The 21649-nt window shown below is 36.1% G+C and overlaps 1 protein-coding gene across 1 annotated transcript; it reads left to right on the top strand.

Moving 5' to 3' along the window:
* The first annotated feature begins 1925 nt into the window (after positions 1-1925).
* On the top strand, positions 1926-3647 carry LOC113328256 (7-deoxyloganetic acid glucosyltransferase-like). The gene is made up of 2 exons (XM_026575370.1): positions 1926-2435; positions 2518-3647. The coding sequence occupies exons 1-2, from the start codon at positions 2189-2191 to the stop codon at positions 3456-3458; spliced, it is 1188 nt and encodes a 395-aa protein (XP_026431155.1). The 5' UTR covers positions 1926-2188; the 3' UTR covers positions 3459-3647.
* The last annotated feature ends 18002 nt before the right edge of the window (positions 3648-21649 follow it).

Here is a 21649-nt window from a genome sequence, read left to right as displayed (position 1 = left end):
AATTTAATTCCTGCTGCAGTTGTTTGTGTGATTTAGAAAGTAAGGAATGTACTTACGATTCGACAAGAGACATTCTTTCAAAACTTATGATACGGGTTTTGGCATTGAGGCTTCGGCTGGGGATTTTGTCTTAATGAAGACATTATCCTTAGTGAAGGCTTGGGCTGGGGATTTTTTCTTTATGCTACCACTTGTAGCTTCTGTGCATCTTTTTTAATATTTTGGATAAAAAAAGTGACCATATAAATTTTATTTGAAGTTAGTCGAACTGATTCTCTCAAACACGACATTTTATATTCTTTTGGACGAAAAATCTAATTTCGGGAGGCTTTTTTAAAACAGTTTTCAGGCTCCATTACATATTTCATTACTCATGAGATTGTAGCTCCATTACATATTTCATTACTCATGAGATTGTAGCCTTTGGTCATGCCTTTTAAACAACCGAAACATTTTTTTCATTTTCATCAATCCACCAAGTTGCTTGATTTTCTTAAAGAAGGGTCCATTTACACCACGAGTTTTATACTTTGATATGCGACTTGTTTCAAGAAAAGAAAGAAAGACAATAACATTTTGAGATTTTGGAGAAAACAAAACTTGTGTTACATAATAAAGGTTTTTTACTGTTCTAAGGATGAGGGGAATCAAATTAGGATAGCGGCAATGTAAGAAATGTTCCGCTAAGAGCAACTGCAGTGGTGCGATCAAAACCAAAGATCAAAGATCAAAAAAAAGACCAAAATTTGGGTTTAGTCCGTGGTGTGACGCAACGGTAAATGATTAAAATTTCGTCAGGCGGACTTTAAAAGTCCGCCCCATTAAAATTCCATCAGGCGGACTTTAAAAGTCCGCCCCATCCTTTGTAAATTTTAACAGGCGGACTTTAAAAGTCCGCCTCATTAAATTTCCATCGGGCGGACTTTAAAAGTCCGCCCCATTCTTTGCAAATTTTAACAGGCGGACTTTAAAAGTCCGCCTCATTCTTTTTTTTTTTATTTAATTAAAATTTCATCGGGCGTAATTTAAATCTCCGCCCGTTAACAAGCGTACTTTAAATTTACGCCCAGCATCAAGCGTACTTTAAATTTACGCCCGACTATATTAGAATTTGGGATTTGGTCGCGACCATATTTGGTCTGGAATTTGATCTTTGGTCCAAATTTGATCTTTACTCCGTCCCACTGTGTTAGGATCTCATCCCATAAATTTGGTTATACTCGCCACTGTGGATGCTCTAATAACCTTTGTTTTTGTTGATTTTTTTATTTTCAGAAATAATATAATGCAGTCTGAATCCTAGTCATGTTCAGTTATAAGTCTCATTGTTGTTCGGGAAATAATCTACCATAATTGCTAATTCTACCAAATAACATGCTTATTAACCCTGGGTACTTTTCAGTACATAGCAGTATCACAAGGTTGAAGACATTGATCAAAGACCATGGCAATATTAAAAAGTTTCACTACTTAATCGAATTTTTTGTTTATCAAATTTTTAGTTGCAAGGCTGGTGACAGGATTAATTTTAACAATATTCTGGATTTTGTGTAGTTTTATTTTCCAATTCCTGAGCTCATGGTCTCTTTATTCTTTTATTTCCTGTATGATTCATCTCCATGAATAAAATCTTCTCTTCTAATAAAAAGAAGAAGAAAAAAATACTAGAAGAAACATAAAAGTCAAACGAGATAAAACGATTTTTTTTTTTTTTTGTATCATTTGTTTAGAACTGTTGTTGATAGAATCTGAATCCTTTTCTGTCGGTGGTTCCACAAAAAGAGATGGCCTTATCTAAAAAGTGCACCCACTAACTTATCATATCCTTTTATTATGGTCCATTCAATATACCTGTAACCTGTTCTTCAGTTTAAAGGATTGAAAATCCTGAATCAAAGAAAACCAATAATCATGGCACCAACGGAACCTCATGTACTCATCTTCCCCTTTCCAGCACAAGGCCATATCAACTCTATGCTAAAATTAGCTGAGATTCTCTGCCTATCGGGGATTAACGTGACGTTCATCAACACCCAACAGAATCACTCACGGCAACTTAGTTTTGGAAATCTTCACTCTCGTTTCAGGAAATTTCCAGGATTCTGTTTCGAAACCGTTCCTGACGGTTTTTTCTGACGATCCACATCACTCTGCTGGTTCCCGCAGTTCTCATGACTTGGTTACAGATATGTTTAGTCGGGTGGAAACTGTTATCAGACCGGGTTTTCAAGAATTACTTACTTCAGAACGCTTCAAATCTGACGCTCGGGGTCCAGTTTCTTGTATTATAGCTGATAGTGTTTTGGGTTTTGCAATTGATGTTGCTGCAGCGCGGGGAATTCCATCCATTTCTTTCCGTACCATTAGTGCCTGTTGCACCTGGATCTATTTCTGTTCCCCGAAACTCGTAGAAAATGGTGACATACCATTTAAAGGTGTGGATTTAGTTTTCTGTTATATTTTCTTGTTAAATTGTTTGTAATTCTCCGTTGTAATAGAGGATATCGGTTTCTGCAGACGAAGATATGGATCGACTAGTAAGGAGTGTGCCGGAGATGGAAAGCTTTCTCCGGTGTAGAGATCTTCCAAGTTTCTATAGAGCTAAAGAAGTTAACCATCCTAATCTTGAATTTGTCAAGGCTGCAAATTCATATTCAATCAAAGCCACGGCTCACATACTTAATACATTTGAAGGTATCGACGCTCTAATTCTTCCGCACTTGAGATCTTACTGCCCGAACCTATACACAGTTGGACCTCTTAATGCTCTGTTGAATACCCTAAGAAGTACTACTACTAGATCTTCTTATTCATCACCTGTTTCCTCGAATGCTAGTTTGTATGCGGAGGATAGAAGTTGCATGGCATGGCTCGATAAACAGCCAGACAAGTCTGCGGTGTATGTAAGCTTTGGTAGCATAGCGACGGTAACCCGGGATCAATGGTTAGAGATTTGGTATGGACTAGTCAATAGCAGTCATAGATTCTTGTGGGTTAGACGCCCGGATTCGCTGCTTTCCAAAGATGACGAGGTGAGTGGGATACAGGCGGAGCTGATAGAGGCAACAAAAGAGAGGGGTTACACGGTGGATTGGGCACCGCAAGAGGAGGTGTTGAATCATCCAGCTATTGGTGGATTTTTTACGCACAGCGGATGGAATTCGATTCTGGAAAGCATGGTTGCTGGAGTACCCATGGTTTGCTGGCCACATTTGGCGGATCAACAGATAAATAGCAGGTATGTGAGTGAGGTATGGAAAATTGGAATGGACATGAAAGATAATTGTAACAGAGTAACAGTGGAGAAGTTGATTAGGGAAATGATGGGTGATAAGAGAGAGGAGTTGATGAAATCAATGGCGAAGGTTACAGAAATGGCACGAAAGAGTGCTACTCGTGATGGGTCATCTTACCGCAATTATGAAGCTTTGGTGGAATTCATAAGAAAGTCGTGCTAAAACTTTAGAGAAGCTTAATTAGTTGATTCCTAGAGGCCATTTTAGATAGGCTTTCGGCAATCCTGCTTAGTCCTCTTTACATATTAATTGCATGACTCATGAAACTATAGCCTTTGATTAACCATAAAAGATCTGAAACATCTTTTTCATTTTAATCAATCTATATAAAGTTGCTCAATTTCTTACTAATTTGCTTTAAAAATTTTAAGAACATGCGTTTATTTTCAAAGTAAGAATGAGATATATTGTGAGATGGTGGAGAAAGCTGAACCCGGGTGTTGTTTTAAGGGTTACATATTGTTTTTACACATGCCACCGTGCAGTGTGTTTTGATACCATAATTTATCGGGGGTTAAACATACTCAACCCAACTTTTAAAATTTTAGCAAATACATATGATGTTATAAGAATAAAGATCCAAATGTCTCTGCCTGTAAGATGTTTAGATTTTTGAGTGGTTTTTGCTTTCGTTTTGGAAAATAAGATAATGGAATAATAAAATAGTCAAAAGTTATATGACAGTAAAGATTGACAATTTGCATGAATGCCAATTTAAAAGTTTGTTGATGGTAGTTCCTAAGAGCAACTGCAGTGGTGCGATCAAAACCAAAGATCAAAGATTAAAAAAAAGACCAAAATTTGGGTTTAGTCCGTGGTGTGACGCAACGGTACATGATTAAAATTTCGTCAGGCGGACTTTAAAAGTCCGCCCCATTAAAATTCCATCAGGCGGACTTTAAAAGTCCGCCCCATCCTTTGTAAATTTTAACAGGCGGACTTTAAAAGTCCGCCTCACTAAAATTCCATCAGGAGGACTTTAAAAGTCCGCCCCATTCTTTGTAAATTTTAACAGGCGGACTTTAAAAGTCCGCCTCATTCTTTTTTTTTTTTATTTAATTAAAATTTCATCGGGCGTAATTTAAATCTCCGCCCGTTAACAAGCGTACTTTAAATTTACGCCCAACAACAAGCGTACTTTAAATTTACGCCCGACTATATTAGAATTTGGGATTTGGTCGCGACCATATTTGGTCTGGAATTTGATCTTTGGTCCAAATTTGATCTTTACTCCGTCCCACTGTGTTACGATCTCATCCCATAAATTTGGTTATACTCGCCCACTGTGGATGCTCTAAAAGAGGTAAAATCCAAAATCTTGCAAATTCGATTAGCTAACTAGGGATTAACGGATAATTTTCCTCAAATTTTTTACATTTAACTGAGTTGAGCTCAACCCTAACACTATGGGTGCTAAATATTTCTGGAGGCCTATTTCAGCCGCCTTACATTTTTCTTGATTCATAATTTTCTAACCTTCGGTCATGCCTTGAAAAAACTGAAACACCTTTTCCAGTGGTACCTACCAATGTACTATAAAGTTGCTCAATTTCATTTGGAAAGATCTATTACATTAAATCATAATATACCACGTAAAGTCTGAAAAAAATTTCAAGAAAAAAGAACAAACTTTTTAAGTCATGTCAAGCTAGAATTTTCATCTTTTCATTAATATTTGGGAGAGATTCTAACGCTAATGTGGCAGAAGACTTCATATTATTGTTTGTTGTTGGTGTTGGCTGCATGCAGTCACTTTGGTCCCAATTCTGTAATTTGTTCTAGTGGTTCACTATTACTACTTTATGACGCTGCATCAACTTTACTTATCCTTCCAATGTCATGCGATATCTCCAACTTCAGTTGTCAGGTTATGAGGGTTTATCCTCAAATAATTCGCATGACAGTGGATCCATTTCGGCATGTAGCAGTATGACAAGGTTCAAAAGTGGTGAAAAGTGAACATCTTTTCTGGATGTAGTAAAAAGGGCCTCTCTAACTGGTGAAAAGGGGTCGGTGTCTACTTGCAGCCATTCCTGGTTCGACTCCACGATTAATGTTTTCCAAAGAACGTGTAGATATTACTGGGTTGCAAGTACTTAGAAGAGTTATTAAAGAGGATTTGATGAAATCAAAGGCGAAGGTAGCCGAGATGGCACGAAAGAGTGTTAGTCGTGATGGGTCATCTTACTGCAACTTTAAAGCTGTGCTTGAATTCATACGGAAGTCCTGTTAAGCTTTGCTGTGCGTAATTGCTAATGCAAGATCAGTAGTTAAGTGCAATAAACTGTATCGATATCATGGTAGAAAAATCCATGGAAAAAATTGAATGGAAGAAAAAGTAAAAAAGAAATTGTTCCTGCAAATATCTGTATCTACTATGCTAGGGGTTCCCCAGGTGTGAGAGTCTGCGAATCCATAAAAGGTAATCTTTCCACGAATGTCAATGTCGACAAGATGAATGTGTTACTTATTCCATTAGATCAACTTTGGAGGATATAACTCTCCCCAAACTAGCTAGAGATATGAATGAATGTACTAATCTCACCAGAAAAAGATTACCAGCTCCATGGACATAATGCAAAATAACTCACTAATGTTTATATGCGGATTTTGACACCGACCAGATTTTTTCATGTGCATGAAACAATGAATACAATAAAACAACTTAAGTGAAACCATTCTGCAATATATACCACTGGGGTTTCGTAATAAGAACTCACCGGCAGTAGAACAAGTTCAAATCAACACCCTTTTGTGCAGCTTCTTGAATAGCCTTACGAGCATGAAAAATATTCCTTTCTTTGTTCTCAGTTATGGAAAATTGACAAAGAGCAATCTCGAACTGAAATTGGAAGAAAGAAGAAATAATCAAAAAAAATGGAAGGAACATATATAAACCGAAAACAAGATAAGAGACACTCAAAAGCCCAAAATCTAATGTTGCTGGGTGGTGGTGTTGGGAGATATCTTCATCCAGTCACAATGAACCAAATTTGTTTAAAACATATGTAGGTCCGCTGATAACTTGTCAGTCGAATTTGGGCATTGTGAATACATACCTAGGTTCGGCTTACAAGTTTATCAACCGAACTTAACTCTGTAATTACAGAATTTAGGTTCGACATATTCAAACAAGAAAAAGGACATCTAAACTTAGTATTTTTTTCATAAAGTGAAGCTCGGCTAACATTTTCGTGTCTAGTTGTCAGCCAAACTGTTCATCAACATGTTTAAGATAAAGAAAAATGAGAAGTTCAGATGATGATTTGATTTTATTGTCGCTCTGGAACTATCGTAAAACACTTATTTTTTCGATTTAAACATAATCAATCAACCAATCAATCATAAGAACATAAGAAAATAGGATTTGGATTCGTGGAAAGCATTCTGTGTTGTATATTTCCTTGTAATGAGAGAAGAAAGAAGGGAACAAAAAATAATTAAAGAAAAAAAGTGAAATTTTATTGAATGTTTTTTTAGAAAAAAAAAAATTTAGAAAAAAGTCAAAATAATTAAAAATCAATTGGTGGGCTAAATCAATGTATGGGGCCGAGACAATTTGGATCTGTGTTGTGTTATAGGCTGGGTATACCGTTTTTCGAAGAAAATAGTCCTTGTCCCAGTTGCGGCACTTTGATGGATGCTTAGTTCGAGACGTACTGGCCGATATTTGTTTCAAATCTGGAGTAGCAGCTCGTAAAGAAGTTTTCTTTGTGTTCCAGTCAGCCAATGATTCTAATTTGAGGCCGACAGATATCCTAGTATATAATTGGGAAAATGGTCGTGACACGTGCTTTGACATTATAGGGATCTTTATGTTCTCAGGTGGTGGTGCTCATAATTTTGCACCATGCCAAGCCATCTCTAGAGCAATTACTCGTAAACGTAAGAAGTACTTGGATAGATGCACGTTTCTCGGTTATGTCTTATGTGTGTTTGCTTTTACAAATTTAGGTGAACTTAGTGATGAGGCGGTGATTTTTATGAAAAGACTTAGGAATTGTTTGTCGAACCATGATATAAATGACAAGGTAGGGAGGTCTCTTTTTCACACGTTAGGTATTGTTATTCAAAAAGGTGTGGGAGCTCAGCTTGTTGCGAGACTCCCAACCAACTTCTTGTAAAACTTTATTTTGTTCGTTCTTTATAAATAAATTGTTTTTTTAATTTAAAATTAATTAACTAATTAATTAATCAAGGGTATCTAAGTAACTTAACCAGCCATTAGACACCCCTTATCACAACATACTAGTTAGGGTCATAACTCCATAACTATACCCCAAAGGTTCTCAGTACTGTATGCCCAAATGATGATTATAATTGAGGCCCTTTCTAGCAATGACCAAAAGTAAGTCCATCAGATGCCCATGCATTGAACGCTGAAACACAAAGCACTATCCATCAACAGATCTCTGATTGAGGATCATAAACTGAGCACCTCTGATTGAGGCTCATACACTGAACGATGTCCATCATCCATCAACAAATTCCTGATTGAGGCTCATACACTGAGCACTTTCCATCAACAAATCTCTGATTGAGGCTCATATACTGAACATTGTCTATCAACAAATCTCTCATTGAGTGAAAAACAGAGGCCACACATCTCCCCGTACACTTAATGGACTCTGAAACATAGAGTCCACACACCACCATAACTGATAGAGACTCATACAAAAAAAAAATAAAACACGTAGTCCACAATCACCCCATACACTGAAACACAGAGTCCACGCACCAATGAAACCTAACTTAATACAATCTTAGAAACCCACAGGCCTAGTTGCCCTCGAAACCGTCTTGCAAAGATAGGGTTGCCTAAGGCTAATAAGTTTCACGATACGCCAGTTACCATATCTTAACTATTACTATTTGATCATCCTATAAAAAATCTGATTTTCGTTTCAAAAATCCAATCTTTACAATCAAAAATCATGTTCAAAAAATTCATATAATTCATGAAACTATCAGATTATCAAATTGAGTTTGGGTTAGAGGGAGAGAGGGAGCTTACTGTTAGGAATCCTCGGACCAAACTAACCTCGAAAACCGGCTTGCAAGGTTAGGATTGTCCAAGGCTATTAAGCTCGGGACCTAGGTTGTCCTAGGCGATGTGGTACGGAAACCACAGATGCACACTGGCGGGGATAAGAGTGGTACGGAAACCACAGACACACGGATAGCGTTGAGAGGGGTCTGACTCTGATACCATGTTAGGAATCCTCGGGCCTAACTAACCTCGAAAACCGGCTTGCAAGGTTAGGACTGCCCAAGACTTATTAAGCTCGGGACCTAGGTTGCCCTAGGCGATGTGGTACTATTTAACACTTACCTTGGTGATAGGAGGAGCAGGTACATGAATAGAATGGGGAACTCTTACTTAATCAGATCAGTAACTCATTGCTAGAACAACATAATGAATTTTATTAGATTTGGTATGTATTCCTTATCTTCTCAAAAATAAGACAGAAATTGAGGGAGTAAAGAAAACGATCTTTTTTTTTATCGGTAAAGAATTTGGTGTTGGCGAGTTTCGAACTCAACCGATATCATTATCCATCGACTTTAACACTATACTACAGTGACAAATGCTTTGAGTTTGAGGTAAGGGTTTTCGATGAAATGAGGTTTGGGTTTGAACAAATTGCCGCATAAGGTTTAGGATTTTTTGGAATCCAATTTTCATTTTCCTACGGTGGTTCATTTTGATGACAAAGAAAACAATATTTTGGTTTGTTAAATGCAAAATCGACCTACTTCCGCATAGTTATAGCAGGCACTATGATGTTCAAAATTTGGTTGTCTTAAACTCCATGTGGAAACTGAGCTTCCGGCTCAGTCGGAAACTATTCTCTCGCTAAATAATTTTTGGCCCCACTTTTTGCACTTAATTTAGGGCTTCTCTTAAATGTAGCCCACACTTTTATTAATCATAGCCCAAAAAATTTAAGCTAAAATGAAAAATCAAAAGCTAAAATGAAAAACCAAACAAGTCTTAATTATTTGCTAGCAATTAAACTTAGATCTTCTTACTCAAAATCAAACTAAATCAAAACTTTTTTTTCTTGATCATAATTAAAGTTAATTATAATTGTTCATTTATTATTCTCACAAATTGAACAATTATATATAAACCATAATTCTTACTTTTTCCTGAAAACAAAATAAACTCTAATTCCTATTTCCTTTAAAATAAATTTTTCTTAATCATGATTACATCAAAATTGATCGGGATGTATATTCTAATTGTTCCCTTAAATAAATTCCACATCAACTTCAATCGAAATGGAATTAACTAAGGTTTTAATTCTTTTCCCATGACCATTCTCCTAGAACTCCATAAAAATAAAAATCCATAAGATGATGTTGTTTTCTTCTAAACTTGATTAAGGGTGTTGATTATTCTTAAGAAAACATTAATTATGTCAAGTGTATTACATAGATTTGATTAGATAATTAACTTTTTCTTTATCATTTTTTTGTTGTTGATGTTGATTTAAAGATTTAATGATTATCTTTATTACTATGGGCCATATATAATAATTATACATAATTTCATGGGCTATGACCGAATAATTATAAAGATCTGTTTGGTTAGCTTAAGCATTTATTTTGAATGGGTTATGATTAATAAATGTATGAACTATATTTAAGAGAAGCCTAATAATTTAGTTGCTTTGGTTTATGGGAACCAAAATATTTTGGATGGATACTCAGTACCTGGAAATTACTATATGGTCTGATAGTGATAGCCAAGGCTCACGGTGGTCAGCTTTTTTCCCTGTCAACAAATAACAATTAGATTTCGGGCATACTCTTTGCTATCCATATTTCACATTGTTTGCTTTTCTTTTTAGAAAGATTTTCATAAGTGGTCTGGATATCTATATTTGGTTCGATCCATACTTCACATCATTTTACTCTTGGCTATCCATATATAAGTGGTTTGGATACAATGTTTTGTTTAGAAAGATTTTCAGCAATTGTGTTTAGTTCACCTTACATATTTCATGACTCATGAAATTGCAGCCTTTGAATCATTCCTTCGGAAACACTGAAACATCTTTCATTTATACTAATCTATTTAGTTGCTCAGTTTCGTTTAAAAAGGATCGGTTTACATTTTTTCAAGAGAGAAAAAAAAAGAGAGCATTTTGAGATATTGGAGAAAATTAAACTTGAGTTGTGTATTACCAATTACGTAAGATTCTATGCATATATATAAAAGAGACTATATAAAACAATTTGTAAGTCATATTGTCAAGTTAGGGTTCACATCATTTTTTGAAAGATATCTTCTAACCTAGCATGAGTAAGCTGGACAGATTCTTAATTTCTAGTGATTGAGAAGATCACTTCTTACAATTAAGTCAAAATCCTCTTGTTAAACCTTTCTCTGACCATTGGCTTATCTCCTTGGTTAGTCAGGGCGAGGATTGGGGTCCGTCGCCGTTTAGATTTGAATTGATTTGGTTGGAGGATCAACTTTTATTGATCTGATGAAACAGTGGTGGGAGTCGTTTCATTTCGTCAGTAAAGCAGGTTTTGTAATTGCAAAAAAGCTTGAAGCTCTAAAAGAGAAGTTTAAAGTCTGGAGTAGAGAAGTTTTCGGTAACATTGATTTTCTTATTGATCAAAATTTGGCTGAGATTAGGCGTCTTGATTTATTAGTGGGTCCTATAACACTTTCTACAGACCATATCGCCGCATCTTTGAAGGCAAAAGAAGATTTTCATTCATTATCCAAGAAGAAGGAAATTTATTGGAGGGAGAGAGCTCGCGTCAATTGGATTGACAAATCAGAACGTAACACGGCTTACTTCCATAAAGAAGCCTCTTCTCGAAACAGAGGTAACTCTTTTACTCACTTGAATGTAAACAATGTGCTTACAAATGATAAGGCATTAATCAAAAGTCGTATTATAGACTTTTATTCAGAGTTATATAAAGATGTCGTCATTTCTAGACCTGAATTGGATGGATTAGCGTTCCCTATGTTGGATTCCACTGCATCTTCAAATCTTCAAAGTGTGTTCACTAAAGAAGAGGTTTTTAAAGCCATAAATGATTTAGGTGCAGAAAGATCACCTGGTCCAGATGGTTTTCCGCTAACGGTTATTGCTAGATTTTGGAGCATTATGCAGGTTGACATTATGAATGTGATGATGGAGCTGTACTTCTCAAATTTTCTCGACTGGAGGTTAAAGTCTACCTTCTTGTTCTTAATCCCTAAAGTGCAGGACATTGTTGAAGTAACAGAGTTTTATCGAATTAGTTTAATGGGCTGCATCAACAAGATTGTCTCGAAGGTTTTGGCTACAAGGCTTAAAGTGGTAATAGGCGACATAATTTCTCCGCATCAATCAACATTTGTGAAAGGTCGTCAAATTCTTGACAGTTCTCTTATTGCAAATGAATGCATTGATTCTTATAACAAGGCTAAAAAAAACGGAGTGATATGTAAGCTGGATTTCAAAAAAGCGTTTGATAGTGTAAGTTGGAGTTTTCTTGATTATGTTCTTCGTAATATGGATAAAAGCCTGTGATACTGATGTTCACTTTTCAGTTTTAATTAACGGATCAGCGAACGGCAGGTTTAAAAACTCTAGAGGGTTACGTCAAGGAGATCCCTTATCTCCGTTTCTCTTTATTATTGTGGTTGAGGCTCTTGATTTTAATTTTTGATAAAGCAAGTTATGTACCCTGGATTAGTGGGTTTGAAGTGACGCCAGGGGGGTCTTCAATCAGTCATCTGCAGTTCGCCCATGACACAATTGTATTTCTTCAAGATGAAGTTGTTCAAGCTAGAAACTTTCGAAATATCCTGCTTTGGTGTGAGCTAGCTTCAGGCTTACAAGTGAACTTCCATAAGACCTCCCTTCTTCCAGTTGGGGCTCCGTTGGAGATTGTTACGATGTCGAACATTCTGGGTTGTCGAACGAAAGCGCTCCCTCTTACTTACTTGGGTCTTCCGCTTGGTGATAAGTATAATACCAAGATCAAGTGGGACATCATAATAGAGCGGTTTGAAGCAAGATTAGCTTCTTGGAGGTTGATTTATCTGACGAAAGGTGGTAAATTAATCATGATTCAGGCGGTTTTATGTGCTTTTCCAATCTACTTATTCTCATTTTTTTTTAACACCTAAAGCAGTCATTTATAAGATTGATAGAATTCTTAAAAAATTCTCGTGGAATGATAATGATAACTCTCATTCACATCATTTGATTAAATGGGAGAATGTTCGTAAGGATAAAGATAAAGGAGGACTTGGGATTAAGAATCTTCACCTCTTAAACGAGTCTATCCGTATGAAATGGTTGTGGAGATTTGGTGAAAAACAAGATGCTTTGTGGAGACGTATGATTGCAGAAAAATACGGCACAGACTCGCTAGGGTGGACTTCAAAAATTCCAAAAACTCCTTAGGGTTGCAGCTTATGGCGAGGTATTTGCAACTGTTAAGAAACATTGTGTTGACATCCTGAAGGAGTAGAGATCTTGCATATCTTTCTACCTTTACTCGAAGATACCGGCGTATATATATTTTCTAGTTGTTACGCATATATTATTCTGCATGCAAGATATGTATTATTATGTATTATTGTTATTTCCTTTGTAAGTCTCTGTAACTTGTATAAGAGAAGCTTTGCTTCATTGTAATGGATATACCGATTAAGATATCAAACTTGATTCCATGACATCTCTTGTCATGGCATCAGAGCCACAAGAGATCCAATCTTCCGCTGCAAACCTTCAATAATTAGAATCCTTTCAAACTCTGAAATCGTGTTTACTCTATTTATTTTTTTTATCTCAATACCTAGTTTCTCATCATGTCTCGAGAATATTATGCACCAATTACAACCACGTTCGATGGAACTAACTATAACCATTGGACTTTTCTCATGAGAAGTTTCCTCAAAGGAAAAGGACTGTGGAAATACATACATGGTACGGAAAAGCGTCCTTTAACAACTATTCTATAGAAAGCAGACAAAAAGGAACCCTCAGCCAGTGACAGTCTCAATGAATGGGAGATCAACAATCACAAAATTCTTACATGGATCGGAAACACTGTTATTACATCCATCAGTATGCAGTTTACCAAATTTGAGGTCTCCAAGGAAGCATGGACTTTCTCTCCAAAAGGTATACTCAAATCAATTTTTCTCAACGTTATAAACTTGAACAAGATATCTGATCCTTAAAGCAACAGAGTGACCAAACATTATCAGATTTTCACTCAGAGATGTCTGTAATATGGAATCAATTAGCATTAATGGAACCCAGATGGACTACTGATGCACAACTGTGGGAAAAATATCGAGAAGAATCGCGGTTAGTTCAACTTTTTATGGCTTTGAGAGACGAGTTTGAATCTGTTAGAGCTTCAATCCTACATAGAACACCTGTACCAAAAGTTGAAGCTGCATTGTCTGAACTCATCACTGAAGATACAAGGAAGAAAATTAAACCAGACATCTCAACTGTCTTTGCTGCATCTTCAAGGCCAAACTATAATGCTCAAAAGAATTCATCAATGCACGACATATCTCAAGTTCAATTTCACAACTGCAAACAAATTGGACATCTAGCCAGAAACTGTACCCAACCATCTGTTCAATCATCAACAACATCTCAATCTTTATCTCCATATCAATGTAACTACTGCAAGGAATTTTGACATACAGTAAACAACTGTACATCACCAACATCAAGAAATATGCGTGAGAAAAGGAGGAATTTTAATTCAAATACATCAACAAGATTCACTGCAGCACCAGTTTCAGCTGAACCAGAAAAGAAGTATGAACCATCTCTGCATGATATTCAAGAAATGATCAAACATATCATGTCAATTGGTAATAACTCTTCATTGGCTTCTGCACAGGCAATTCCTACAGGTATATTCTCAACTGAGTGGTTTCTCGAGTCAGGTGCTTCCAATCATATGACCTTTAATCCACACTTGTTTGAGAGTATGAATCCAATAATAACTCCTAAAATTCATACTGCTGATGGATCTCAATTAACTGCAAGTCATATTGGATTGGTTAAAATGTCCAACAAGTTATGTATACATGATGTACTTCTTGTCCCTAAGATCACCATGAATCTTATCTTTATTGGACAATTGTGTGATCAAGGATATAAAATTCACTTCTTTCCTTATGGTTGTGTTATACAGGATCCAAAGACGGATAAGCTAGTTGGGATAGGCCGTAGAGTGGGTCGAATTTACCTTCTAGAAATGCTCATTGTCTCTGTACAATCCAAAGATCAAGTTGTTGCTATTTCAACCTCTACACCGTATTCCACATCTCCATTCATGTATTGGCACTCTAGGTTAGGGCATATATCATTTCCTCGTCTTAGATATATGATTAATAAAGGGTTTTTAGGTTCTGCTCAACTAGAAAAAGAACCTTGCTGCATTACTTGTAAGATGGCTAAACAACCAGCATTACCTTTTAATAACAGTACAACTTTTTCTAATGATCCTTTTGATCTTATTCATTCCCAAGTTTGGGGGAAATCACCCATTGTTTCAAAGGGAGGGGCTATATACTATGTGATTTTTATCGATGATTATACAAGATATACTTGGATATATATCTTTAGTTCAAGATCAAATTTCTTAAAGATTTATACTAAGTTTTCTACCATGATTAAAAACCATTTGCAAAAACCATTAAAACGTTCCGTGCTGATCAAGGGGGGGAATATATATCAATTCCTTTTAGAAATCATCTTAAGTCTGTGGGAACTCTTCTCCAATTATCTTGCACAGAAACTCCTCAACAAAACGGTGTTGCAGAACGCAAACATCGTCACATAGTAGAAACAGCTAGGACTCAGTTACTTTCTTCTTCAGTTCCATCTAATTTGTGGGGGGGAATCTGTTCTTACTGCGGTTTACATAATAAATCGTATTACAACATCTGTCATAGGTGGAATATCTCCATATGAACGTCTCTATGGAGAAATACCAAATTATTCAGAACTCCGTGTGTTTGGATCCACCTGTTTTGTTCTTCTCCCAGAACGAGAGCGTAACAAACTCAGTAAAAAGAATTTTATATGTATTTTCCTAGGCTATGGGATAGAACAAAAAGGGTATCGTTGTTACGATCCAACAAGTCAAAAACTTCGTGTGTCTCGACATGTCACCTTTTGGGAGAAAATACCATATTTTTCTCTTCCTAGAAGTAAGCTCTCTAAAAATTTCACATATCAAGATCCTTTTGATATAGGTACTCTTTCATTAAAACCTGTTTCTGAGACAGGTACATCACCAGAGAAATCTCAATCCTCCATTCCTGATACTCAAGATATGCCTGGATTTTTTATTCCTCCTGAACAAGAAGAAACATAATTCTCCACTTCTGATGCTCAAGATGAACCTTAATTATTGTCGAATCACTCTATGCATCATCCTGACGCTGCTTCTCCTGAACGGGATCCTACACCTGAAGAGATACCTTTGGCTCCCCGTGAAAGACGTCCACCAGCTAAGTTATCTGATTATCATTGTTATTTGTTAATTATTTTTCCATTATATGAACCTAAATCTTACAGAGAAGCATATTCCATTCCGGAATGGAAACACTCAATGAAGAAAGAATTGGTTGCAGTAGATGAAGCTGGAACTTTTGAAATGATGGATCTGCCACCTGGGAAATTTGTGATTGTATGCAGATGAGTTTACAAGATAAAACCAAAGGTTGATGGTTCTATAGAACGATGCAAGTCTCGTCTTGTTTCTCAGGGACATACACAGGAATATGGAATTGATTACGAGGAAACTTTTACACCTGTTGCACGTATGACAATAGTTCGCACTCTCTTTGTTGTTGCTGCAGCTTGTGAATGATATCTTCATCAAATGGGCGTTACAAATGCCTTACTTCACGGAGAACTTCAAGAGGAAGTGTACATGAAGCCACCTCCAGGGATGCCTCACTCTCCAAACCAAGTCTGCAAGCTTCGTAAAGCCCCGTATGGTCTCAAACAAGCACCTCGTGCTTGGTTTGAAAAATTCAGCACTGCTATTCTCCAATATGGATTCAAACATAGCTCTTACGACAAAAACACACACTCTAATCGTCTTCGCTTTATGATATCCAAACTCAATATGTGCTCTAGGCCATCTTGAGTTTCGGGGTGGGGGTGTTAAGAAACATTGTGTTGACATTCTGAAGGAGTAGAGATCTTTCATATCTTTCTACCTTTACTCGAAGATATTGGCGTATATATATTTTCTAGTTGTTACGCATATATTATTTTGCATGCAAGATATGTATTATTATGTATTATTGTTATTTCCTTTCTAAGTCTCTGTAACTTGTATAAGAGAAGCTTTGCTTCATTGTAATGGATATATCGATTAAGATATCGAACTTGATTCCATGACATCTCTTGTTAGTAACCTCTTACCTCACTTTTCTTCTAACTGCAAATTCGAGGTCTTTAATGGTTTGTCAACTCGTTTTTGGGAAGACATATGGGCTGCTAATTATTCTTTGAAAGACCTCTTTCCAGCTCTATTTTCTGTTTGTAATAATAAGGATGTTTCAGTCTCAAATATGAGAGTCCTAAACAATGGGAAATGGGAATGGAATCTTAACATATCAAGGAGGGTTCATGATAATGTTATAGAAGAGATATCGAGGCTTCTTCCCATTCTTGATCAATTTTGCGAAGTAAGAGAAGACTTCAACGATGGAAGACTATGGAAGAACAAAGACAAGCTTGAAAATTTTTCAGTTAAAAGCTGTTACCTGTGGTTATCTTCAGGTGAAACACATAACAGGCTTTCCTCTCCAATTAATTGTTGAAGGTCAACCTTATGGACAACAAAAGTTAGTTTCTTTTTGTGGATTTCTATCCAAGAGAAGGCATTAACACAAGATAAGCTTATGAGAAGAGGTTGGTCGTGGGCTAATAGATGTTACTTATGTTTCAAGGAGGAAGAAACAAACTGTCATCTTTTGGTTCATTGTGAATTTACTTGGCGCATTTGGAATCATTTCATTGGTGAATCATTTCATAAGCAGATGGGGGAGGGTTGTTCTCGATCAACATTGATTAGGGTTGTTTGGTCTTTTTTGTAAAATTTTTAGTTCGCTATTTCTATTGAAAGTTGGTTGTTATTCTAGTTTGTTACAATCTCTGATTTTCCGGGTCCTCTCTGGATATTTCCTTGGTCGTTTGTAAGCAGGGGCATCTCGCCCTTGTTTTTCACTTTATTAATACATAGTTCTCTTTTTACCGATCAAAAAAAAAAATATATTCAAAATTCTAATCTCAGATCGGATATTCTTCCAACATGCATAGAGGTGTAAAACGTGTTGGCCCGGCACAACCCAACCCACGAAGTCACGTGCTTAGCGTGTTGCGTGCTGGGCTGTGCCACAGATTCAGACGTGTTGTGTTGTGCTGTGCTAAATGGCGTGCCGTGTTGTGTTGTGACAGAAAAATGAACGTGCTGCGTCGTGCTGTACTAGCACACTTATTTTATGTTCTCCAAAATAAATATTTTTGAGAGATTTTAGTTAGTACATCTATTATTACGGAAATAAATTAGCATAACGAAAATAAAATGTCAGAAATTGGCTAAAACAATGATTTTTTTTGTGAAATATGCATCAAATGTGATGTATTGTGTAGTATTTTACACATGACGTGGCGTGATTTCTTCGCGTGTTGTGATATACTGTGCCGCGTGCTCACACGTGCCGCGTGTTTTGCTGTGCCTATTTGTCTGGCACAACACAGTACATTAAACAAACGTGTGGTGCCCGTGCTGGGCCGGTCACGTGTTGTGCCGTACTGTGCTCGAATTTTAACATGTTGTGATGTGTCATAAACGTGCTGGCTCGTCCCAATTTACACCTCTAAACATCATAACAATGGATGCATTTCGGTGGTTAGCGGATATCAGGTTGTTGAAGATTATAGGCCATGTATTTTGTCCCTTTGGGGATGTTACACTAATTTTCGAATTTCAGCTATTTTAAGACATGCAACCGAGATCTCAAAGTTTTTTTTGGTTTTAATAGGAAACATCTATTTTAGATTGTCAATTTGCTAAAGGTTACTATACATTCTGGCTACTAATGTGGACAACGATTAGGTTTTCCAAAGGATATGTTGATGATGGGTTTGCAAAATTGCTAGAAGAGTTTTCCACTCATTCTAACATTCCTCGCTACAACTCTGCCCGTCAAATCATTTCTTAGCAACCGGAGAATTGAAATAGGAGGAGAAATGATTCATTCCCCCTCAATCTCCTTCGCAGCACCTGATTTGGCTAAGTAATCTGCAACACAATTTGTCTTCTATATCTCTGGCCAATTACAATATCATCAAAACTCAGCATGAGTTCTTCAATATCTTTGATTAAACTCCTCATCACCCATGGCATTGACGTCTCTCTTTTGCACAATTGCACAACATAGGTAGAATCAGTTTCCACCTCCATCTTCTTTATGCCAATCTTTTTTGCCAACAACAAGCCTTCTCTTATTGCCCACACCTCTGCAATAGTATTATCATTCTTGTATATATGTCTTGCAAAGCAATCTTGAAATCCACCATTATCAGCTCTTATGAATCTTCCAATTGTTGCATCCTTGATATTGTTTGAGGCTCCAGGGAACCGCAGTGTCTTCAGTTTTGCACATTTCCTGCTCAAGGTTTACCCTAGCATTGAGAAACTCCATGGCACTTGTTAAGGCTCTAGCAAGAAAACTAGAAGGGAGAAACACTCTGTTATTGAATATGCATTCATTCATAACATTCCAAATGGACCAGAGGATAAATGAGAAGATATTCAACCAATTAACCCCTCCGATTTTACCTTTAAGCCTGCAAAAAGCTTTCAAAATAGTTGGTTTAATATAATCCAAATTGGGTTGGAAACCAATCAAATCCTTTATCTTCTTCCATAAGGGCGACACTTCTCTGCCACTAGAGAACAAATGATAAGAATATTTGAAGTCATTGTTACATAAGCAACAACCAGGGTGATTACTTATATGCTTACGGTAAAGAGACTCATTTAAAAATCGAATCTATTGTGATAAAGAAGCCACAAGAAACATTTGATTTTTTGTGGGCATTTAAGTTTCCACAAAAACTTCAGTTACGATCCGGGAAAACACTGCCATTTTATTGGAGATGAGAAAGTTATAAGCATCATGAACAATAATATCTGCATTCTTACTATGAGACCACACAACCTGATCGTCACACTTATCACTACCAGGGCCAATGGCCTTAATTTCTTGAACCATTCTCTCGGAAATGAAACCATCAATTGCAGTTAAGTCCCAAGCCGTAGAATCAAAGTTAATAATATCACTGACCAATAAATCAGGCACATTCTGGGTTTGAAACATCAGCTAGGACAGAAATGGGTAAATTTGACACCCAAAAACCATTCCAAGTTAACGCTCACATTCCTACCATCTCCTATACTCCATGTAAGACTAGATTTCACAACATCTCTTGTTTTGAGAATGCTCCCCAAGTCATAAAATAAAAACTCTCTCATAAAAAAAGGGATTTCAACAACTCTCCAAGTTCTTTTTAACACCAAAACATAAAAGAAAAACTCTCTCACTAAAAATGTTTCAACTACTCTCTCAATTATTATCATCAAAATCTGATTTATAATAGTCAAAGAATTAAATAAGATTAAATGAAATGCATTAATAAGTTGGTAATTAGCATCATTAACCAATTCAACAAAAAACGGTTTTTGACATTAAAAACGAAATTCATTTATTCTTTAAAGGAAGAATAAATGTCACAATAAAACCATTTAAATGAGACACTAATTTATTGGAAATTAATAATGTTTTTAAAACATATAATCCCAACAATCCCCACTTATATTTTTCAAAACATTGAGCAAGAATGTACAGAGTTGTGCATAAGCAAAGGTGTCTTGCGACTTGAACCTTTACGTAGTGTCAATAGGCTCTCTTAAAATTTGACCATAGAGTGAACGTAAATCTTGAACTCTAGGAGATAAAAAGATTGCTTAACACACATGACTATACTAGTGTAAATTCTAAATCCATCACATTACGACCATGTGCTTGTATCCCAGTTTAATGAATGATCTAGAGAACTGCCTATATTCTCATAGAAAGCAGCCACACTTTCACATTCACATAGGTGAGTTTATCAAGAGTACTCCTGAAAGTACCCCACTCTAAATAGAGATATAAACATCATTAAGAGTTTAAAAATTAAAATCTAAAAATCAAACTCAACCTCTACTCCCTTCAGGATATCATGCAGTGTGATGAATTCTTCAAAAGTATGATTCTCGCATCTCCATATCACCTATGACTTCGTCTAGTCCCTTTGAACCTATTTCTAGGTTGGCTATCCATCACAGATGACTCAATATCAATGGGCATCAACCTCATCCCTAAGATGTATTCACATCTTCTTATTAATCCTTTCGTCAAAGGAATAATGAAAACTCTTTTCAGACACTATATAATCCATATTCTCATAAAATCAACTCTTGTAGTTGTCGTTACGTTCTCAATTCATGCAATAGCCGCGGTACTATCACATTGGATTAATATATTTGTTCCTCTATTTATTAGAGGATCGAATCGTTCCATCCCTTAAAGGATTCAACTGAAAGGATGTCCAATCAGCTTCGCAACATCCTTAAATGATTGCAGTAACCATTTAGATAGTGTATTCAGATGGTCTGCTTTTTTTTCCACAAGTCCAAAAATTACATCACAATTTAATTTATTATCAACTGAATGCCACGAATGACTCCTTTCAAAAAAAAAATGGCTAGTTTACAATTAAATACTAATTTTTTATTTTAATATTGTTATAGAAATTTGTTAAAAATAAAATAGTCCAAAGTTAGATAAGATAAATAAAATTGTGAAACATTCGTATACATTCCAATTAATCTCCATAAATAAATGTCCAATTAATGAATAATCTCGTCAAGTGAATAATAATCTTCGGTCCCAATTTGGGCTAAAGGGATAAATTGAATGACCTCACTAAGCATTTATGAATAAATTTTTTTGAGTCGTTAAAGGCCCTCTAAAAACATAATGAATAACTACTAAATTTCACACATAAAAATATACATATTACACTAAAACATTTCATCCATTCAACAATGTTCATATAAGAAGTCATTTCGTCTGCATATAAAATTGAGTCTTTTTTCTTTTCACCTAAACCAAAATACATTCCGTCATTAATTTTTTGTAAGCATGAACAACTTCTAGAAAATTTTGTTATCTATTGGAAAAAGTAATTTTTTATACCGATTGCTGCTTAGAAAGCCTCATT

The sequence above is a fragment of the Papaver somniferum genome, unplaced genomic scaffold (assembly GCF_003573695.1).
Source record: "Papaver somniferum cultivar HN1 unplaced genomic scaffold, ASM357369v1 unplaced-scaffold_107, whole genome shotgun sequence".
Classification (NCBI taxonomy): domain Eukaryota; kingdom Viridiplantae; phylum Streptophyta; class Magnoliopsida; order Ranunculales; family Papaveraceae; genus Papaver; species Papaver somniferum.
The sequence above is the reverse complement of the archived record's forward strand: the minus strand, read 5'-3'. Positions and strand labels throughout refer to the sequence as shown.

Excerpts from the sequence above, each read along its gene's own strand:
- LOC113328256 (XM_026575370.1), top strand. The coding sequence starts at position 2,189 with ATGTTTAGTCGGGTGGAAACTGTTATCAGACCGGGTTTTCAAGAATTA. Across the intron at positions 2,436-2,517 it reads TGGTGACATACCATTTAAAG|ACGAAGATATGGATCGACTA; the intron begins GTGTGGATTTAG and ends CGGTTTCTGCAG.